The following is a 17,072-nucleotide window of genomic DNA, read 5'->3' as shown; positions in this document are numbered from 1 at the left end:
CTACTGTAGGCTTGGAAGATAATGTGATGAGAGGCATGTAAAAGGACTGCTAAGAACTGCCCTGGGTCAGCTGAGGTTGGTGATGAAAACCTGTGGTTGTGCTACATTGTGTTTTCTCCATAGCACTCAGCAGCCTGGCTTTAGATGTGTGGGAAGGCATTAGGCTGGATTGCTACAGAAATGTACTAAGGGACTGGGGGGAGGGGGAATTTAAGATACTGTGAGTTTCAGGTCAGCCCCATGGCCCCCTGGTTGAAGAATCTGGATCCCACATGGCCAACTACAGTTTGAATCCCAGCTCATGTGCTTGTGGGGAAGCATGTGCATGCATGTCTGGGGTCCCAACAGGATGGAGAGGTAGCAAAGGGATGGAGACATGACCACACCCCAATGAGGGGTACTTTCTCTCTCTCCCTCTCTCTGTCTCTGTCTCTGGTGAGCACACTTGCCCTATGGCAATTACAATATATATAAACAAACAAACAAAAAATAAAAAGATATTAGGAGTTTCACTGAGGCTAAAAAACAAAATGAAGGCGAATACCTGAGAAGGGTGGGGAAACAGGATTTTGTTGTCAGTGGCAGGTGTAACAGATTTCAGAGGAGAGCAGTTCCAGGTAGTGACTGCATCTGGACATAAATGAGGTCATACAAGTGGAACGACAGTAGGCTAAGGAATGCCTGGATCAGATCCCAGACAGGCTGTGCACTTGGAAGTTTAAATTCCCCCATGTGTGGCACATACAGAGTAGGAAGACGGGCTAGGACAGGTCCATGCATAGTCGCTGAAGGTGGAGGGGTGATTATGAAGTCCTCTGGCAGAAGTGAGAAGAGATAGAGAAGGTCATAGCTTTACAAGAGGGTGAGAGGGAAAGATATGGTCTGACAACAGCAGGGAAGAGTGAGAAGAAGGTGGTGTCACCTGCTGACATGGTGCTAGGCAGAAGTTAAAGAGGGAGTCACTTCCACGAGAGAGAGAGAGAGAGAGAAAGAGAGAGGAAGAAAGCTAATTTCTTCTGCTACACTTTGCACTTTCATTCCCCCCTGCCTTTCACAAAATAGGAGGAGACTTCAAAATGTTCTCACAAAAACAGATTTAAGATACATTTTAAATTTCATTGGCACAAACATTTCTGAAATCCATGCATAATATTTTATAAATAGATGTTTTCCACGAACTTCTTGAATATTTTATATATGAGACTTGGACATCATTTTTAAAAGTAGTTCTAATAGTTTCCTAGGCAATTAAAAAGTACAAGCAGTGTGTGAACTACTAGGCTATAAAAAAATGTAAGAAACAAGAGGCTAGAAAGAGTTCTCGAAGCCACTGCTTCCCAGATATGCCCTGGTAACAGCTAATATACTAGTGACTGAGAAGCAAGGCCGGTTTTTAAGTTTTTTTCTAATTGACAGTTTCTTTTCAATATAATAGGAACTTAAACTTATGTCTTTTCTGTGTATCCTATTCAATTTATTTTTATTTTAGAGGTGAAAAGGAGAAACTATTGGGACCAGCAGTTAGCGTAATGGCTATGTCGCTGGACTCCCATGTAGTTGATCGCGGTTCGCGTCCCAGACACGGTGGCTTAAAACTCACGCCAGGCACATGTGCGTGCGTGCCCAAGATCCCGAGAGGAGAATGGAGGAGAAGGGATTGTGGCATGGCCATCCCCTCTGGGGACGGGGAGAGATTTCTCGCTTTCTGCCTCTCTTTCTCTCTCTGTCTGGTGAGCGCACGCGCCCTATAGCAAAAAACTCTCAAAAAACAACAACAACAACAAAAACGGAAATAAAAAAGGAGAAACTATTATTGTTTTTTCCAAGGTTGACCCTTCATGCACCCCCTGTTTCCCATAAAGTTGTTTATTCAAGGCCTAGAGTTTTCTGTGACTCTGAATGGCCACATCAGTTTCAACTTCACCTTCAAGCCTCCATTAATTTTTAATGATGGCAAAAACTCCTAAACTGGTAATAACACTTAAAAAAATAGTAATAGAAAGTGCACGCGCAAAATGAGGGTAGGGGAGAGAATGGAGGGAAAGTACCCTTGATAAGGTCTCCTCATGCTAAGATCCTCGTTTCCAAGCCCTCTGGCTCCTCAAAATCCTAACACCAGCATTTGCCATGCTCAGTGTGTTCTTTAGGCTAATCTGATACCTGAACCACAGTCACCAAATGGCTTCCACCACTCCAGAGCACTGGGGACACCACCATGCAACAGCAGCTGGTCCTTTTTGAAATATATTTTTATCATGAAATACAACATACTACAGAAAAGTACACACTTGTATTTCCAGCTCCCTCAGAGAATGCCCCTATAACCTATGCGTTGCTTTCTGCTACCTCTTCCCTAAGTCATAACGGGCATTCTAAATTTAAGGTCATCTTTTCCTTAAAGCATGCATTCTTGCTATGCATGCTTTCCTAAAAGCATAGTTTTAGGGTTTTGTTTCCAGTTTAAGTGTGTGTGGATGTGTTTTCCTTCTTTTGTTCAACATTATGTGTACATGATTCATCCATGTTGCAGGGTGCAGCTGTAATACATTCATTTTCATTGTTGTGTAGTGTTCCATGTAAGGATACACTAGAATCTACTTATCTGTTCTGCTTTTGATAGGTTTGGAGAGCTTTTTTAGTTTGGGGATATTGTAAATAATTGTCTAGGCATAAGGTATGTTCACTTCAACTTTCCTAGTTAGTGGCAAACTTTAAATGTAATAGTGCCAATTTAAACTTCACCAGTAGTGGGACCAGCAGTTAGCGCAATGGCTATGTCACTGAACTCCCACGTAGTCGACCGCAGTTCACATCCTGGACCCAGTGGCTTAAAACTCACGCCGGGCGCGTGTGTGTGCATGCCCAAGATCCCAAGAGGAGAATGGAGGAGAAGGGATTGTGGCATGACCATCCCCCCCTGGGGGGTGATTTCTCCCTTTCTGTCTCTCTGTCTCTCTCTGTTTGTCTGGCGAGTGCATGCGCCCTATAGCACAAAAAAAAACCCCTCCAAAAAAAAAAAAAAAACAAAAAAAACAAAAAACAAAAAACTTCACCAGTAGTAATGCGAGTTCCAGTTGATCTATGTCTTCACTAGTGTTTCTAACTTTTTGCCAAAATTTGTACTGTGTTTTGGGTACAAATGTATTGGATCAGTGGAAAAGTCATGGCATACTTTTGTATAGAAAAACAAAGAAATAGGTCATCTTGTTTTATTGATATTTTCCTGATTACTGATGAAGATGGCACTCACATGCACACACACACACATACATACACATAAGGGAACTTCCTTCTTAAAGTTCATAGAAAAATGGAATTAAAGTACAAGTTTATTTTGGAGGAAAAAATTGAAATTTAAGCACAGTTTTTTTCACAATACACATTTTGCATGAACTTTTTGAAGGTCCCCACACACATATTTTAAAAGCTTTCTAAGTGATTCTAATATATAGCCAAAATCAAGAATCATAAGAGTTACACATTCACAAGCGGCATTTTATCCTCAAAATGACAGTGTTAAAATGGCACGCCAATCTCATGGTGGACAGCCATGGCTCAGAGAAGCAAAATAATTTTCTCAAAAATCACATCTCAAATTCATGGCAGAAGCGGGGCTAGTTCTAGCTTATTTCGTCCAAGAACATGTTTGCTCCAACTGGAAATGCCTATTCTGGGACAGGGATTGTGTCAGGTATCAAGGAGTGAGGGAATTAAATTTAGCTCTGAGCGCTTCCATACACCCACATGGGACTGCCTCTGATTGGCCTGGGTAGTACAGGGGAGTTGGATAGCATGCAGAAGTCAAGGCAGCTAGTGTCCTAAAAGGGGTAGTTTCCAAGATGGCTCCAAAATCCAGAGGTCCTAGACCTCTGCAGCATCTATTCCAGTTTCTGCACAGGTGCCCAAGATCCCGAGAGGAGAATGGAGGAGAAGGGATTGTGGCATGGCCATCCCCTCTGGGGACGGGGAGAGATTTCTCGCTTTCTGCCTCTCTTTCTCTCTCTGTCTGGTGAGCGCACGCGCCCTATAGCAAAAAACTCTCAAAAAACAACAACAACAACAAAAACGGAAATAAAAAAGGAGAAACTATTATTGTTTTTTCCAAGGTTGACCCTTCATGCACCCCCTGTTTCCCATAAAGTTGTTTATTCAAGGCCTAGAGTTTTCTGTGACTCTGAATGGCCACATCAGTTTCAACTTCACCTTCAAGCCTCCATTAATTTTTAATGATGGCAAAAACTCCTAAACTGGTAATAACACTTAAAAAAATAGTAATAGAAAGTGCACGCGCAAAATGAGGGTAGGGGAGAGAATGGAGGGAAAGTACCCTTGATAAGGTCTCCTCATGCTAAGATCCTCGTTTCCAAGCCCTCTGGCTCCTCAAAATCCTAACACCAGCATTTGCCATGCTCAGTGTGTTCTTTAGGCTAATCTGATACCTGAACCACAGTCACCAAATGGCTTCCACCACTCCAGAGCACTGGGGACACCACCATGCAACAGCAGCTGGTCCTTTTTGAAATATATTTTTATCATGAAATACAACATACTACAGAAAAGTACACACTTGTATTTCCAGCTCCCTCAGAGAATGCCCCTATAACCTATGCGTTGCTTTCTGCTACCTCTTCCCTAAGTCATAACGGGCATTCTAAATTTAAGGTCATCTTTTCCTTAAAGCATGCATTCTTGCTATGCATGCTTTCCTAAAAGCATAGTTTTAGGGTTTTGTTTCCAGTTTAAGTGTGTGTGGATGTGTTTTCCTTCTTTTGTTCAACATTATGTGTACATGATTCATCCATGTTGCAGGGTGCAGCTGTAATACATTCATTTTCATTGTTGTGTAGTGTTCCATGTAAGGATACACTAGAATCTACTTATCTGTTCTGCTTTTGATAGGTTTGGAGAGCTTTTTTAGTTTGGGGATATTGTAAATAATTGTCTAGGCATAAGGTATGTTCACTTCAACTTTCCTAGTTAGTGGCAAACTTTAAATGTAATAGTGCCAATTTAAACTTCACCAGTAGTGGGACCAGCAGTTAGCGCAATGGCTATGTCACTGAACTCCCACGTAGTCGACCGCAGTTCACATCCTGGACCCAGTGGCTTAAAACTCACGCCGGGCGCGTGTGTGTGCATGCCCAAGATCCCAAGAGGAGAATGGAGGAGAAGGGATTGTGGCATGACCATCCCCCCCTGGGGGGTGATTTCTCACTTTCTGTCTCTCTGTCTCTCTCTGTTTGTCTGGCGAGTGCATGCGCCCTATAGCACAAAGAAAAACCTCTCCAAAAAAAAAAAAAAAACCAAAAAAAACAAAAAACATAAAACTTCACCAGTAGTAATGCGAGTTCCAGTTGATCTATGTCTTCACTAGTGTTTCTAACTTTTTGCCAAAATTTGTACTGTGTTTTGGGTACAAATGTATTGGATCAGTGGAAAAGTCATGGCATACTTTTGTATAGAAAAACAAAGAAATAGGTCATCTTGTTTTATTGATATTTTCCTGATTACTGATGAAGATGGCACTCACATGCACACACACACACATACATACACATAAGGGAACTTCCTTCTTAAAGTTCATAGAAAAATGGAATTAAAGTACAAGTTTATTTTGGAGGAAAAAATTGAAATTTAAGCACAGTTTTTTTCACAATACACATTTTGCATGAACTTTTTGAAGGTCCCCACACACATATTTTAAAAGCTTTCTAAGTGATTCTAATATATAGCCAAAATCAAGAATCATAAGAGTTACACATTCACAAGCGGCATTTTATCCTCAAAATGACAGTGTTAAAATGGCACGCCAATCTCATGGTGGACAGCCATGGCTCAGAGAAGCAAAATAATTTTCTCAAAAATCACATCTCAAATTCATGGCAGAAGCGGGGCTAGTTCTAGCTTATTTCGTCCAAGAACATGTTTGCTCCAACTGGAAATGCCTATTCTGGGACAGGGATTGTGTCAGGTATCAAGGAGTGAGGGAATTAAATGTAGCTCTGAGCTCTTCCATACACCCACATGGGACTGCCTCTGATTGGCCTGGGTAGTACAGGGGAGTTGGATAGCATGCAGAAGTCAAGGCAGCTAGTGTCCTAAAAGGGGTAGTTTCCAAGATGGCTCCAAAATCCAGAGGTCCTAGACCTCTGCAGCATCTATTCCAGTTTCTGCACAGCACTGACCCCTCCCTGGGGCTAATCCCAACCATCAGTCCCTGACCCATGTTCCTGTGGTTGCCTTTTCTACTTTACGTAGCATGCATGGGCAGGGAGATACAAAAAATGAAATCAAGGCAACATTAGGAAGCTGGGGAAACGCAGGCAACACCAGCCTAAGCCTTTCCTGGTTGAAAACAATTGCTATCTTGTTTATTTTCTTAAAAATGGGATTTTTAATATTGATATTCTCTACAAATCAGTTTACTTGGGAAATCAATGTCAGCATACTAGAGGAAATACGTTGGATACTAGGTTTTCGTGTAGATTCCCAAGAAGGGCTCCCGCTCCAGTGACCAACATGTACTGCGGAAGCAAAGACTGTGGTTGGGAGCAGGGGAAAGGCTGTGAATTATAAACTCATCAGGATACTTTTTAAAACGTCATTCGTATTAATAGCCACTATAAGGAGACTTTCCAGACACTCCCTAGGACACTTTCACAGAAGTCTCAATAAAGTAAAAGCATCAATGGCTCACGTATGAATCTAGGAAATCAAATAACCTTGATTGCAATGTCCTCGGTCTCTGCGGGACGCAGGCGCCTCATGGATTGCTCATAGCTGTCCAGGTGGTATCTTCCAGGCTGCTTCCTGTTTATAGTTTTCGGCTGTTGCATTCCAAATAAAAGAGGACACAAGTTGAAGCTTTATGAATAAACTCAGATTTTGTTGCCTACTAACTCACATTGCTACTTTTCTACTGAAATTCCAAGAATAAGAAACAAGAAAAGTGGGTATTATATTTTAATTATTCCACTGGCTTCTCCAGTAAAAAGCAAACAGGGAAAGAATGTTAAGCTATAATTTTAAACATAATTCACAAGCCTTTTAAGAAAAATAAAAACATGAAGATCTGATAGGTGCACATAATGTTAAAGTTGTGAGTCCCAAATGAGGTTTCATCTACTCTTTCAGCAATACGGATGAATATATCTAGACAATAAAAACCCTGTGTCATGTTGAAGGATGGTCAAGTTATGAACCCAGGTCAAACTAGAATTCACGTGCTAATCCATCGGGCCTGTAGACAATCAGGAAACACATTATTGATCATCCTCTGAGTCATGAGAATTTTCTATCTGATATACTCACATAAATAAGATTGAGCTACACATTACTCAAGAAACTCAAGTGTCTGTGTGGATTGACAAAAGCATAAAGACCTAGGATTTTTTGTATAGTGTATGACAAGGAAATCCGTAAGTATTATAGAGTAATCTAGTTTATCTCAAATGTTATAGGGCTAAAGCTATAATTTTAAACATAATTCACAAGCCTTTTAAGAAAAATAAAAACATGAAGATCTGATAGGTGCACATAATGTTAAAGTTGTGAGTCCCAAATGAGGTTTCATCTACTCTTTCAGCAATACGGATGAATATATCTAGACAATAAAAACCCTGTGTCATGTTGAAGGATGGTCAAGTTATGAACCCAGGTCAAACTAGAATTCACGTGCTAATCCATCGGGCCTGTAGACAATCAGGAAACACATTATTGATCATCCTCTGAGTCATGAGAATTTTCTATCTGATATACTCACATAAATAAGATTGAGCTACACATTACTCAAGAAACTCAAGTGTCTGTGTGGATTGACAAAAGCATAAAGACCTAGGATTTTTTGTATAGTGTATGACAAGGAAATCCGTAAGTATTATAGAGTAATCTAGTTTATCTCAAATGTTATAGGGCTAGTCTTAGTCAATAAACTAAAGAAGCCATTATAAAGAGGAAGCCAGTTGAAGTATAACAATCTTTGCATTCTTAAAGTGAATTAAAGTAGGTCATAACTAAGAATTTGTCATTCTCCAATTTTTAGTTTAGTTTCACACAGAGCTAAGTGGTTAACAAGAAGGTAGAAAACTAGCTTTGCAAACCTCTGATTTGGAAAATGTTATTAGCTCAAAATGTATTTCAGGAACCATGCAAGCAATTACAACAAAAATAATTATCTGTCTTATATACATATCTTACATAGATTATGAAGACTAAATAGTAATATACTTTAACATTATTCAATTATCGATAAAAACAGAAAAATTCTATGATTACAAAACTTTCATTTATTTATTTATATTTGGCCTGGGATGGCAGATTTAACTTTTTGAAAAATCCATTGAGTTCTACTATGGGAATTAGAAATGTCCTCAGATACCGTAACTTAATCCAAACAAGATACTGTTCTTCCAATTTCCATCAATTGGTGTATCAACAGAACATCAAACAATCAAATAGTACATTGCTAGGCTACATACAAATAAATACACAAATTTAAAAAGCCACTGAGAAGATTGAAAGTGAAGTACTAGAACTGTCATGTACAAAATACTAATGCATTTTCATTTAAAACAAAGAAAGAGAATATCTATGAAATTTTATTTTGGTTTTGTTTTGTCTTCCTATAGCCCTCACATATAACCCACGAAGACAGTGCATGAAATGTAGAAAACCACTACCAATTGGGTGAGCAGAACGTCATACGAAACAGGTATCTACCTATACATAAAACTCACTGTCTTCTAGAGTCTTAAATTCTATAGTAGTTTTGCTCCCTGGGATCTAAAGGGATGACTTCACGCTCTTCGAAAAACTAAAGAGAGGGTGGGAAGAGGAGATGTGTTGACAGACATTTGAGTCGGAGTTCCACAGATGTAATTTGAAGAGACTTTGGCTCCAGGATGTCACTAATTCTCCATGGAGATTCTACAGCCAAAACCACTTAACTCTAAGCTTTCACAGAATACATATCATCTTAAACACTCCCAAGAAGGAGTTTCCATTTGTGTTATTTTCTAACACACAACTTTTTTCACTCCATTTTTAAAAGTTTGTCGTTTGTGGTTTGGCCCATCAGCAGTGATGAATGACCCTGAAAGACATCAGAAATCCTGTCTGTTTTCAATAATCCCAAAAGTACTGGATGCATTTGAAGGGGATTCTTTTTTCCTTCCAACAACCTATCTCAATTCAATTTTTCTTCTATCCCTCAACTCATACAAAAACTTCTTCCGATGTCCCTAAGTCTGTGAGCTTGGCCGCCTACCTCCTCTTTCTTGAGGTCATCTCACTGCACTCATCCCCACTTCTATGAAAGATGATCGGATAAATTTTTTGATAGTCTAGGATCATCCAAAGTGTGGCAAAGCTGGTTCTAATCAAACATGTGACTTTCCCACTGCCTGAAAGTGTAGATACCCTTTAGTGTATCTGTGTCTTTATGCCCATGTCCACTCAAACAAGCATCGTGAGGCATTGTTATTCCTAGTGCAGATGAGAGCCTCAAAAAGTTTGTGGAAAATGCATATTATGAAAAATTTATGCATGGATTTAATTTTTTCTATCAGAATAAACTTGTACTTTAATTTCATTTTCCACAAACTTTTTGAAGTATCCTTGTAAATAAGCATAGCTAGAAGCTCCCTCTCAGAGAAAATCACTGTTGCTCAATCAGACAACCTAACAGAAAGTTAAAAATAACTCCAGAAAAGTATAAAAAGACGGTAAATCTAAATATAGTCAAGTGCTCATTTCAACTAGTCTTGACAGTTTTAAACATGATGTAAAAAAAAACTTAATATAAATTAACTTCCTGGTAAAGGCTTTCCAAATCTCAATCAATTTTAGTCAAGAAACTGCATGTATGGTTTTTTTTGAATCACATAATTGGTAAATATATTCATTTTTTTCTGTAATAGTAAATTAAATAACTAATACTATTGTGCTACATTTTTACATAGAAAAATATGTCTTGACTTTTCCAATGATCCAATAACTTATATCATTATTAATTTGGGAACAACATCTTTCTACTTTCTGGTAAATAAAAATAATTTCTTCAGGGCTAGCCTCATGGAATACTGGTTCAGGGAAACAGTTTATAGGTAGCTTACTGCAGTTCAAATCCCAGTCCCAGTAGCTTGAGGGACAGGCCAGGCACATGTAAATGTGACCCCCAAATCCTGACAGGATGGAAAAATGGGGCAGAAGGGATTGTGGTGTGACCATTCCCATTTGAGGAGTACTTTCTTCCTCTCTCTCTCTGTCTTTCTGTCTCTTGCAAGCACACACTCTCTGGCAATTTATTTATTTATTTTTAAAGAATTATTTTATTGAACTTTATTTATTCATTTATTTATTTATTTATTTTAATTTGATCAGAGAGGGACAGAGTGAGAGAGAGAGTGAGAGAGAGAGAAAGAGAGAGAGAAAGTGAGAAGGCAAGCCTCCAGGTCCAGGACTTGAACTGTGGTTGGCCATGTGGGAGTCCAGCACCCTTAACCACCACACCACCTGCTAGCCCCACCCTCTGACAACTTATAAAACATGATCACATTGTTAAAAATTACAATGGGGGGACCAGCAGTTGGTGTAATGGCCATGTCGCTAAACTCACATGTAGTGGACCACGGTTCAAGTCCTGGACCCTGGCTTAAATCACACCAGATGAATGTGTGTGTATGCCCAAGATCCTGAGAGGAGAATGGAGAAGGAATTGTGGTGTGGCCATCCCCCCGGGGAAGGGGTGATTTCTCACTTTCTGTCTCTCTGTCTCTATCTTTCTGGCGAGCGCATGTGCCCTATAGCAAAAACCTCCCCACCCAGAAAAAAAAATTGCAATGGCATGCCTTGGATCCAACAAGTAAGAATAAAAGTGGGATCATATTAAAATAACAATAATAATTTCTTCAGAAATGTTCAGATATATCCTTTATAAAAGTGGTATAATCCAGTGCCATTGATTTAAATATCATCTAATAGCTAATGATTCTTAAATTTCTATCTTCAACGCTGACGTTTCTTCTTAGATGTCAATATGTATCTCATATATAAAGTACCTTTCGATTCCATCTCAACATCAATCTACTCATTTCTCAGTCTCCCTTTTATAGTTAATGGCTAGAAATATCTATCCCCCCAAAAAAACAAGCCAATAACCTAGGATTTATCATTGAGTTCTCTTTCTCTCTCATGTTCTCCAGCCAATCTATGAGTAGTCTATCAGCTCACCCTAAAAAATGTAGACTGAATTTGATCAAGTCTTCACAGTTTCCACTGCAACTACAACAGATCTAACACTAGCCATTATCATCTCCTTGCCTATGTTACATAATGACCTCTGTACTGATCTCCCTCTTCTCCTCTTTGTCCCTACTAATTTCTCTCTACACAGTAGCCAAAGTGATTGTTTAAAAATATTAGCAAAATGACATTGGTCTCTACTTTAAAAACTTTCAAAGGCTTCCAACGTATGTCAGTAAAATTCAAATTTCTTTCATGTGTAGAAGACCCTCAATCATTACATCAGCTCACCTGTCCATTCTTTGGCAGGCTCAACCATAGCCTGCCCCTCTCTTCCTTGACTATATCAAATTCATTCCTACTTCAAGGTCTTTATCTCTGCCACCTCTCCCTTGAGAATGGCTTTTCTCCAAATGTTCTCAGGACAGGGACCTACTCCCCATTTAGGTTTCAACACAAACTCTGGCTCTTCAGAGAGGTTGTCTTGGAAATGACCACTGCTTCTAGTACTTCCCATTCTGTCTAATATCCTCTTTTATTTTTGTCACACAGTGAAATGGTCTTAACTTTTTTTTCTCTCTTGTTTATCACCTGACTCTTGCCCCAGTAAAATAAGTGGTGTGACAGGAAGGATCCTGTGTGGTTTGCTCATAACTACATCCATAGGTCATGGAAAAAAGTACAGAACAGCTGATAAGTCTGAAAACACAAGGAAATGCATAATACATGGTGTACTTTTATTACATGTAATACCTAGCAAAATAGTACTATTTTTCCATGCTTTATGTAGATACCAAGTATTTAGTTGTGTCATGGATGAATGAACTGGTCTGCAAGTTATAGCATTCAGGTTTTAATTCTGGCTCTACCCCTTACTAATCTTAGGATTTGATTCAAGCAATACAATATGCAAACTCAGTGTTCTAAGCTGGAAAATAAAAATAGATGATATTTGTAATAGATTGAATAGAACAAAAGACATAATATATGAGAAATCACATTTTAAACCAAAAAATGTAATATAGATAAAAGAATATTACAAGCATATAGTGTAGAAGTTGCAAGCTTTTATTTTGTTTTATTTTTATGTAAAGCTTGGGATAAACAACCTCTCAATTTCCTTTTGAATTGAACATATGTATCTCTCTTAGGAAAAATTTTTTCTGATCTAAAAATACAAATCTTACACATTAGTTGATTAATTTTTGATGAGTGGGGTTTGTTGTTAGAAACAGGTAACAACTTTTCTTCATATAAGTCATAAAATAAAGTTTGTGGTTTCGTCTAATTGCACTTCTATTAACCGTATGTTCTGTTCCAATTGTCCCCTATTAATGGTATCCATAACAAGAAAAAATACTTACAATATCAGTGTGTTTTTTACAGGACTCGAAAGGAAGAGAACCTTCTCCAGTTCGCCAACTGTCATCACCAATCTCATCACTCAGAAGAAACTCATTCAGCTTTTGAACACTGTGAAAAGAAAATAAACACTAAATAAAGGTTAACAATAAAACCATCAACGACAAATAATTACCAAAATAAAATGAACATTTCCCCCACTGGCCACAGTGGGCTGCCTGTAAGAGTCATTTCTCAAGACCTGCTGGGAATTCAGCATTGCCCAGGACTGAGGGGTTCCCAGACATGGAACTTCAAGTGTTTGAACTACAAAAATCTCAGCAGTCCAGAATCATATGTCTCTTTAAATTCAGCAGAATTCCCTTTGCTTTATGTATTTGCAGCTATATTTCTTATTGAAGAGAATAGATTTAGATAGAAACTTGAAAGACAGTAGTTGAAAATAATAATGACTGGGCCAGTCAGTGCATAGGAGTTAAAGTGCCTGGATCCCACATGACTGACTGCAGTTTGAGTCCTGAATATGGAGCTTGAAAAGTACACTGAGCATATTTGTGTGCATGCCCAGAATCCTGAAAGGAGAATGGAGGAGAAGAGATTATGGCATGGCCATACCTTCTAGGAGGTGATTTCTAACTTTCTCACTTTCTCTCTCTGTGTCTCTGTGTCTGTCTCTCCAGCAAGTCCACATGCCCTATAGCAACAATTTTTTAAAAAGGCCAAATAAGGGAGCCACTCATAATTTTAATTTTACAATGAGAGAAATGGAGGTACAGAAATGTTAGCCTCCCAGAAACTATTTAGCATATCATATACAGATTTAGAAGGTGGGCCATGAGGGCAGAGCTGCTACCATCCTGCTTAAGCACTATGTATTACACACATCTTCTAAACCTGGCAAGGAGGGCCCTTTCGGAATACTGTTATCAACCTGTAAAGGACTAGCAGCATCAATGTCACCTGGGAGCTTATTAAACACAGAGAATCTCAGGCTCCACCCCAAAATATAAGTTAAAATATGGATTTTAACAACATTTAGAAGTGCTTCGCAGCATATTACAGTTTGAGAGGGCCTGTTCTCGAAGAGTGTTTGCAAACATTGCTTCCTGTGTTCTCCTTAGGCTGAATACGTGACTCCTTGGCCCACCTGCCTTTTCCAATCGAATTTTCTCAGACTAACATAGGATCAGAAGAAAAATCAATAATAACATGAGCTGAAAAGATCTTCCTATGGATAAAATAATATACTAAAGCAAGTTCTGTGAAGCTGCAAAGGAAAAGGGTTCTTTTAGCATACTTGGAAAATGAAAGCCATCAAACTTGCTTGGCAAGTTTGGCAGCATTTACTATGGGGGAAGTATTGCCTTTGAAGAGAAGCTAGAAGATAATATATTTTTTAAATCAAAGGTCTCAATTTTTTTTCTTTTTAAAATTTTATTTGGACTTGTAGTCAAATTCAGTGCTTCCAGATTGACCTGCCAAGTTTATTTCAGACTAATAAAATGAAGAAAATTCAATTCACTCTGTTGCCCAGGACCTTTAAGGCATTAGGCCTTGCATAGCACAGAAACATAAAAAGTACAGGCCAGCAGGTGGCATAGTGATTAAGGCATTGGACTCCCATATGGCTGATGGTAGTGTGAGTCCTGGGCCCGGTAGCTTGAAACATACCGAGCATTTGTGTGTGCATGCTCAAAATCCCAGGAGGTGAATAGAGGAGAAGGGATTGCAGCATAGCCATCCCCTGGGAGGTGATTTCTCACTTTCTATCTAGTGAGTGCATGTTCCCTATAACCTAAATCTCACTCTTTCTTTCAATAAATAAATAAATAAATAAATAATAGATAAAATTCAATGGGGCAGTCTACTAGATTCCAGATTGCCCTTAAGAAGCAGAAAGAGATAATTTCTGAAACAAGAGCTTTGGCTTGTATGCTCTTTGAGGCTTTTAGGAAAGTCTGACCATATAGTCTTAAAAGACAGAGATAGAAAGAGATACCTTATGAAATGGCATTTTATTTATCTTAAATGGAAGTTATTCCCTTTCTAATTTTATAGAATCTAGTTGTCATTCTGTTTTGAAGTGATTTGACTTTAATTCACACATCTTTGTTAATCAAAATACCTTCAAACAATCTCTCCCCCTGTCTCTACACAAGGGGAGTAAGTCCAGGCTCCTCTGCCTTGTAAGTCCGAGACTAGCAGTGCCAGGTACACACTACTCAAGGAATGTTTGTGGGGTAAATCAAAGAAGAAATAAGCTAAGATTAGACATGTAAGTAAACCTAGGTGATTCATGTCTGTTTCTCCTACTGGACCCTGATCTCCTTAAAAGCAAAGATTTTTCACCTTCAGAATCTAGTCCAAGGCCTAAGATATAACCTAGTAATTCCTCAAGAAATGTTTGGTGAATAAATAAATGGGTAATGCAAAAAGAATTTCCTGTCCATACGAGGTCCTTTCAAAACATCAGAGGCGAAACCATGATGGAAAAAGTGCAAATTCTGACCAAGGCCAAAACAATGTCCACCACGCTGCCAGGGTTGTATTTTTAAAATGTGAACCTATTTATGTAACAATCCTTTCCTTAGAGTGACAAATGAGACCCCTTTGCAGTTCAGCATCTTTACCATTACCTACAAGCTGATCGGAATTTTACTATCCAGCTTCACCCCACTGGTACTTTTCGCATCAGAACCTTCGCTCTAACTCTGCAGAGCTACTTTAGGTTCCCGCAGTGTGCCGGGATTTCTCATCCACTTCCTCGTGCATGCAGTGGTGTCGCTCCAACTGATCCAACACATTTCCTCTGTTTCCCTAAGTGGTTGAGTCTTATTCTTTAAGATTCTGTAAAAGATGTTCCTTTAAAATGTCACTGATCCGGGGCCAGCAGGTGGTGTGGTGGCTAAGGCGCTGGACACTCCCAGATGGCTGACCACGGTTTGAGTCCCAAACGTGGCAGCTTGCTTTCTCACTTTCTCTCTCTCTCTCTCTCTCTCTCTCTCTCTGTTTGTGTGTGTCTCTGGTCAAATTAAAATAACAGCATAAAGCACTGAATTGTAGTCAGGAGTCTCCAGTCTCTCCAACTAGACTGTGGATTCCTTGAGGATTCACTCAACCTTTCATCTTTGCAACCTCACGGGCCTAGTGATGTATCTGAAGTATTAATAAACAAATGCAGACCTATCGATGATGCTCTGAGCAATGTCATGGAGATGCATAAAATAGTGGTTAAGCCAGTAAAATGAGACTTGTACAATACCTAAAATATTTAGGCTATGTGCCGGGTATCTTTTAGGTACTTAGCTCATTTAATTTTCTCAATCACCTTAAGAAGGTAATATTATTGTACTCATTGACAAGTGGGGCAGCTAAGCTTCAGAGACACCCAGCAACACTCTTGTGTGGAACAACGAGTATTGCGTGGCAGTGCCAGGATTTGACAGCAGTACAATTCATACAACTAATTCGCTGTCCTGTCTCCACCACCCACATTTGACTAATTTCTCATTTGTTTAGATTATCCACAAAAGTAATTAAGGTCTTTGTTACACACACACACACACACACACACACACACACACACATATACATATTTCTTCTTTTCAGATTTCACTTTGGATGTTGAGACAGCTTAAGAACCTTGCAGGAGAACGATGTTAATTGGAAATTACTAATTTTATTGCTGGCAATTACATGTTTGTCTGTTTGTTTGCAGACGTTATGAAATTCTGTAAACTGAAATACAGAACCTAGACCGAAGTGTACACATGTCCTATAATAAATATCAGAAACTATTTATCTGACTGAAGGTAATGTAGTAGACCAGCCAAGCATACATTCCTCTGGGAAGTACATGAGAGAAAGGACACAAATTATTTCCCAACTAAGTGAAGGATTGGTCTTACACTTTTTTCCCTTGGCAAGTAACATCTTTGGATGGGGATGCTGCATTATACATCAAATACCAGAAACCTGACCCAAATTATTTATAAAAGATATAACACATTCTTCTCCAGAAAGGTAAAACACATGAATTATTCCTTACAAGTAAAACAAGCAGAGAAGCAAGGCAGGCATCCTGAAGAAGCTTCACTCACTCTTACCCAAATATTTTAATATTGCAGCTAATAGTGACTTTTTTTCACTCTGCTTTACATGTGTACAGTGGAACACGTCATCACAAAATGTCCAGAAAACTCAAATAGCATGGAGTGCTGGTGGTTGTGAGGAGGCAACATGAATAATAATGCTTCTTTCCTCTGGTTTGTTATGTATGCACACAACCTCATCCATTGAATACTATAAGGGCAACTTTGGCTAATAAGCTAAACTTAAAAAAAAAAAAAATGTGTAGGGCCAGCCTGTGACCTGGTGGTTAAGGTGGCTAGATCTCACGTGGCCAATGTGTGGCCCCAGATCTGGTGGTTGGAGAAACATGCCAGGCACATGTGCATGCCCAAATCCCA

General features: G+C 39.0%; 1 protein-coding gene across 6 annotated transcripts in view; it reads right to left on the bottom strand.

Annotated features, from left to right (window-relative positions):
* Positions 1–17,072, bottom strand: part of ABCC9 (ATP binding cassette subfamily C member 9) — a 146,309-nt gene that overhangs the window by 81,129 nt on the left and 48,108 nt on the right. For all 6 annotated transcript variants that reach the window (XM_006155068.3, XM_006155070.3, XM_027774439.1 and 3 more), the window contains exons 15-16: positions 12,606–12,714; positions 6,723–6,827 (exon numbers count right to left, since the gene is read on the bottom strand). In XM_006155068.3, coding sequence (XP_006155130.1) covers positions 6,723–6,827; positions 12,606–12,714 — 214 coding nt within the window. The remainder of the gene's footprint in view (positions 1–6,722; positions 6,828–12,605; positions 12,715–17,072) is intronic.

This window comes from Tupaia chinensis, unplaced genomic scaffold (assembly GCF_000334495.1).
Source record: "Tupaia chinensis unplaced genomic scaffold, TupChi_1.0 Scaffold000434_1, whole genome shotgun sequence".
Classification (NCBI taxonomy): domain Eukaryota; kingdom Metazoa; phylum Chordata; class Mammalia; order Scandentia; family Tupaiidae; genus Tupaia; species Tupaia belangeri.
This window is presented reverse-complemented; position numbering and strand designations above follow the sequence as displayed.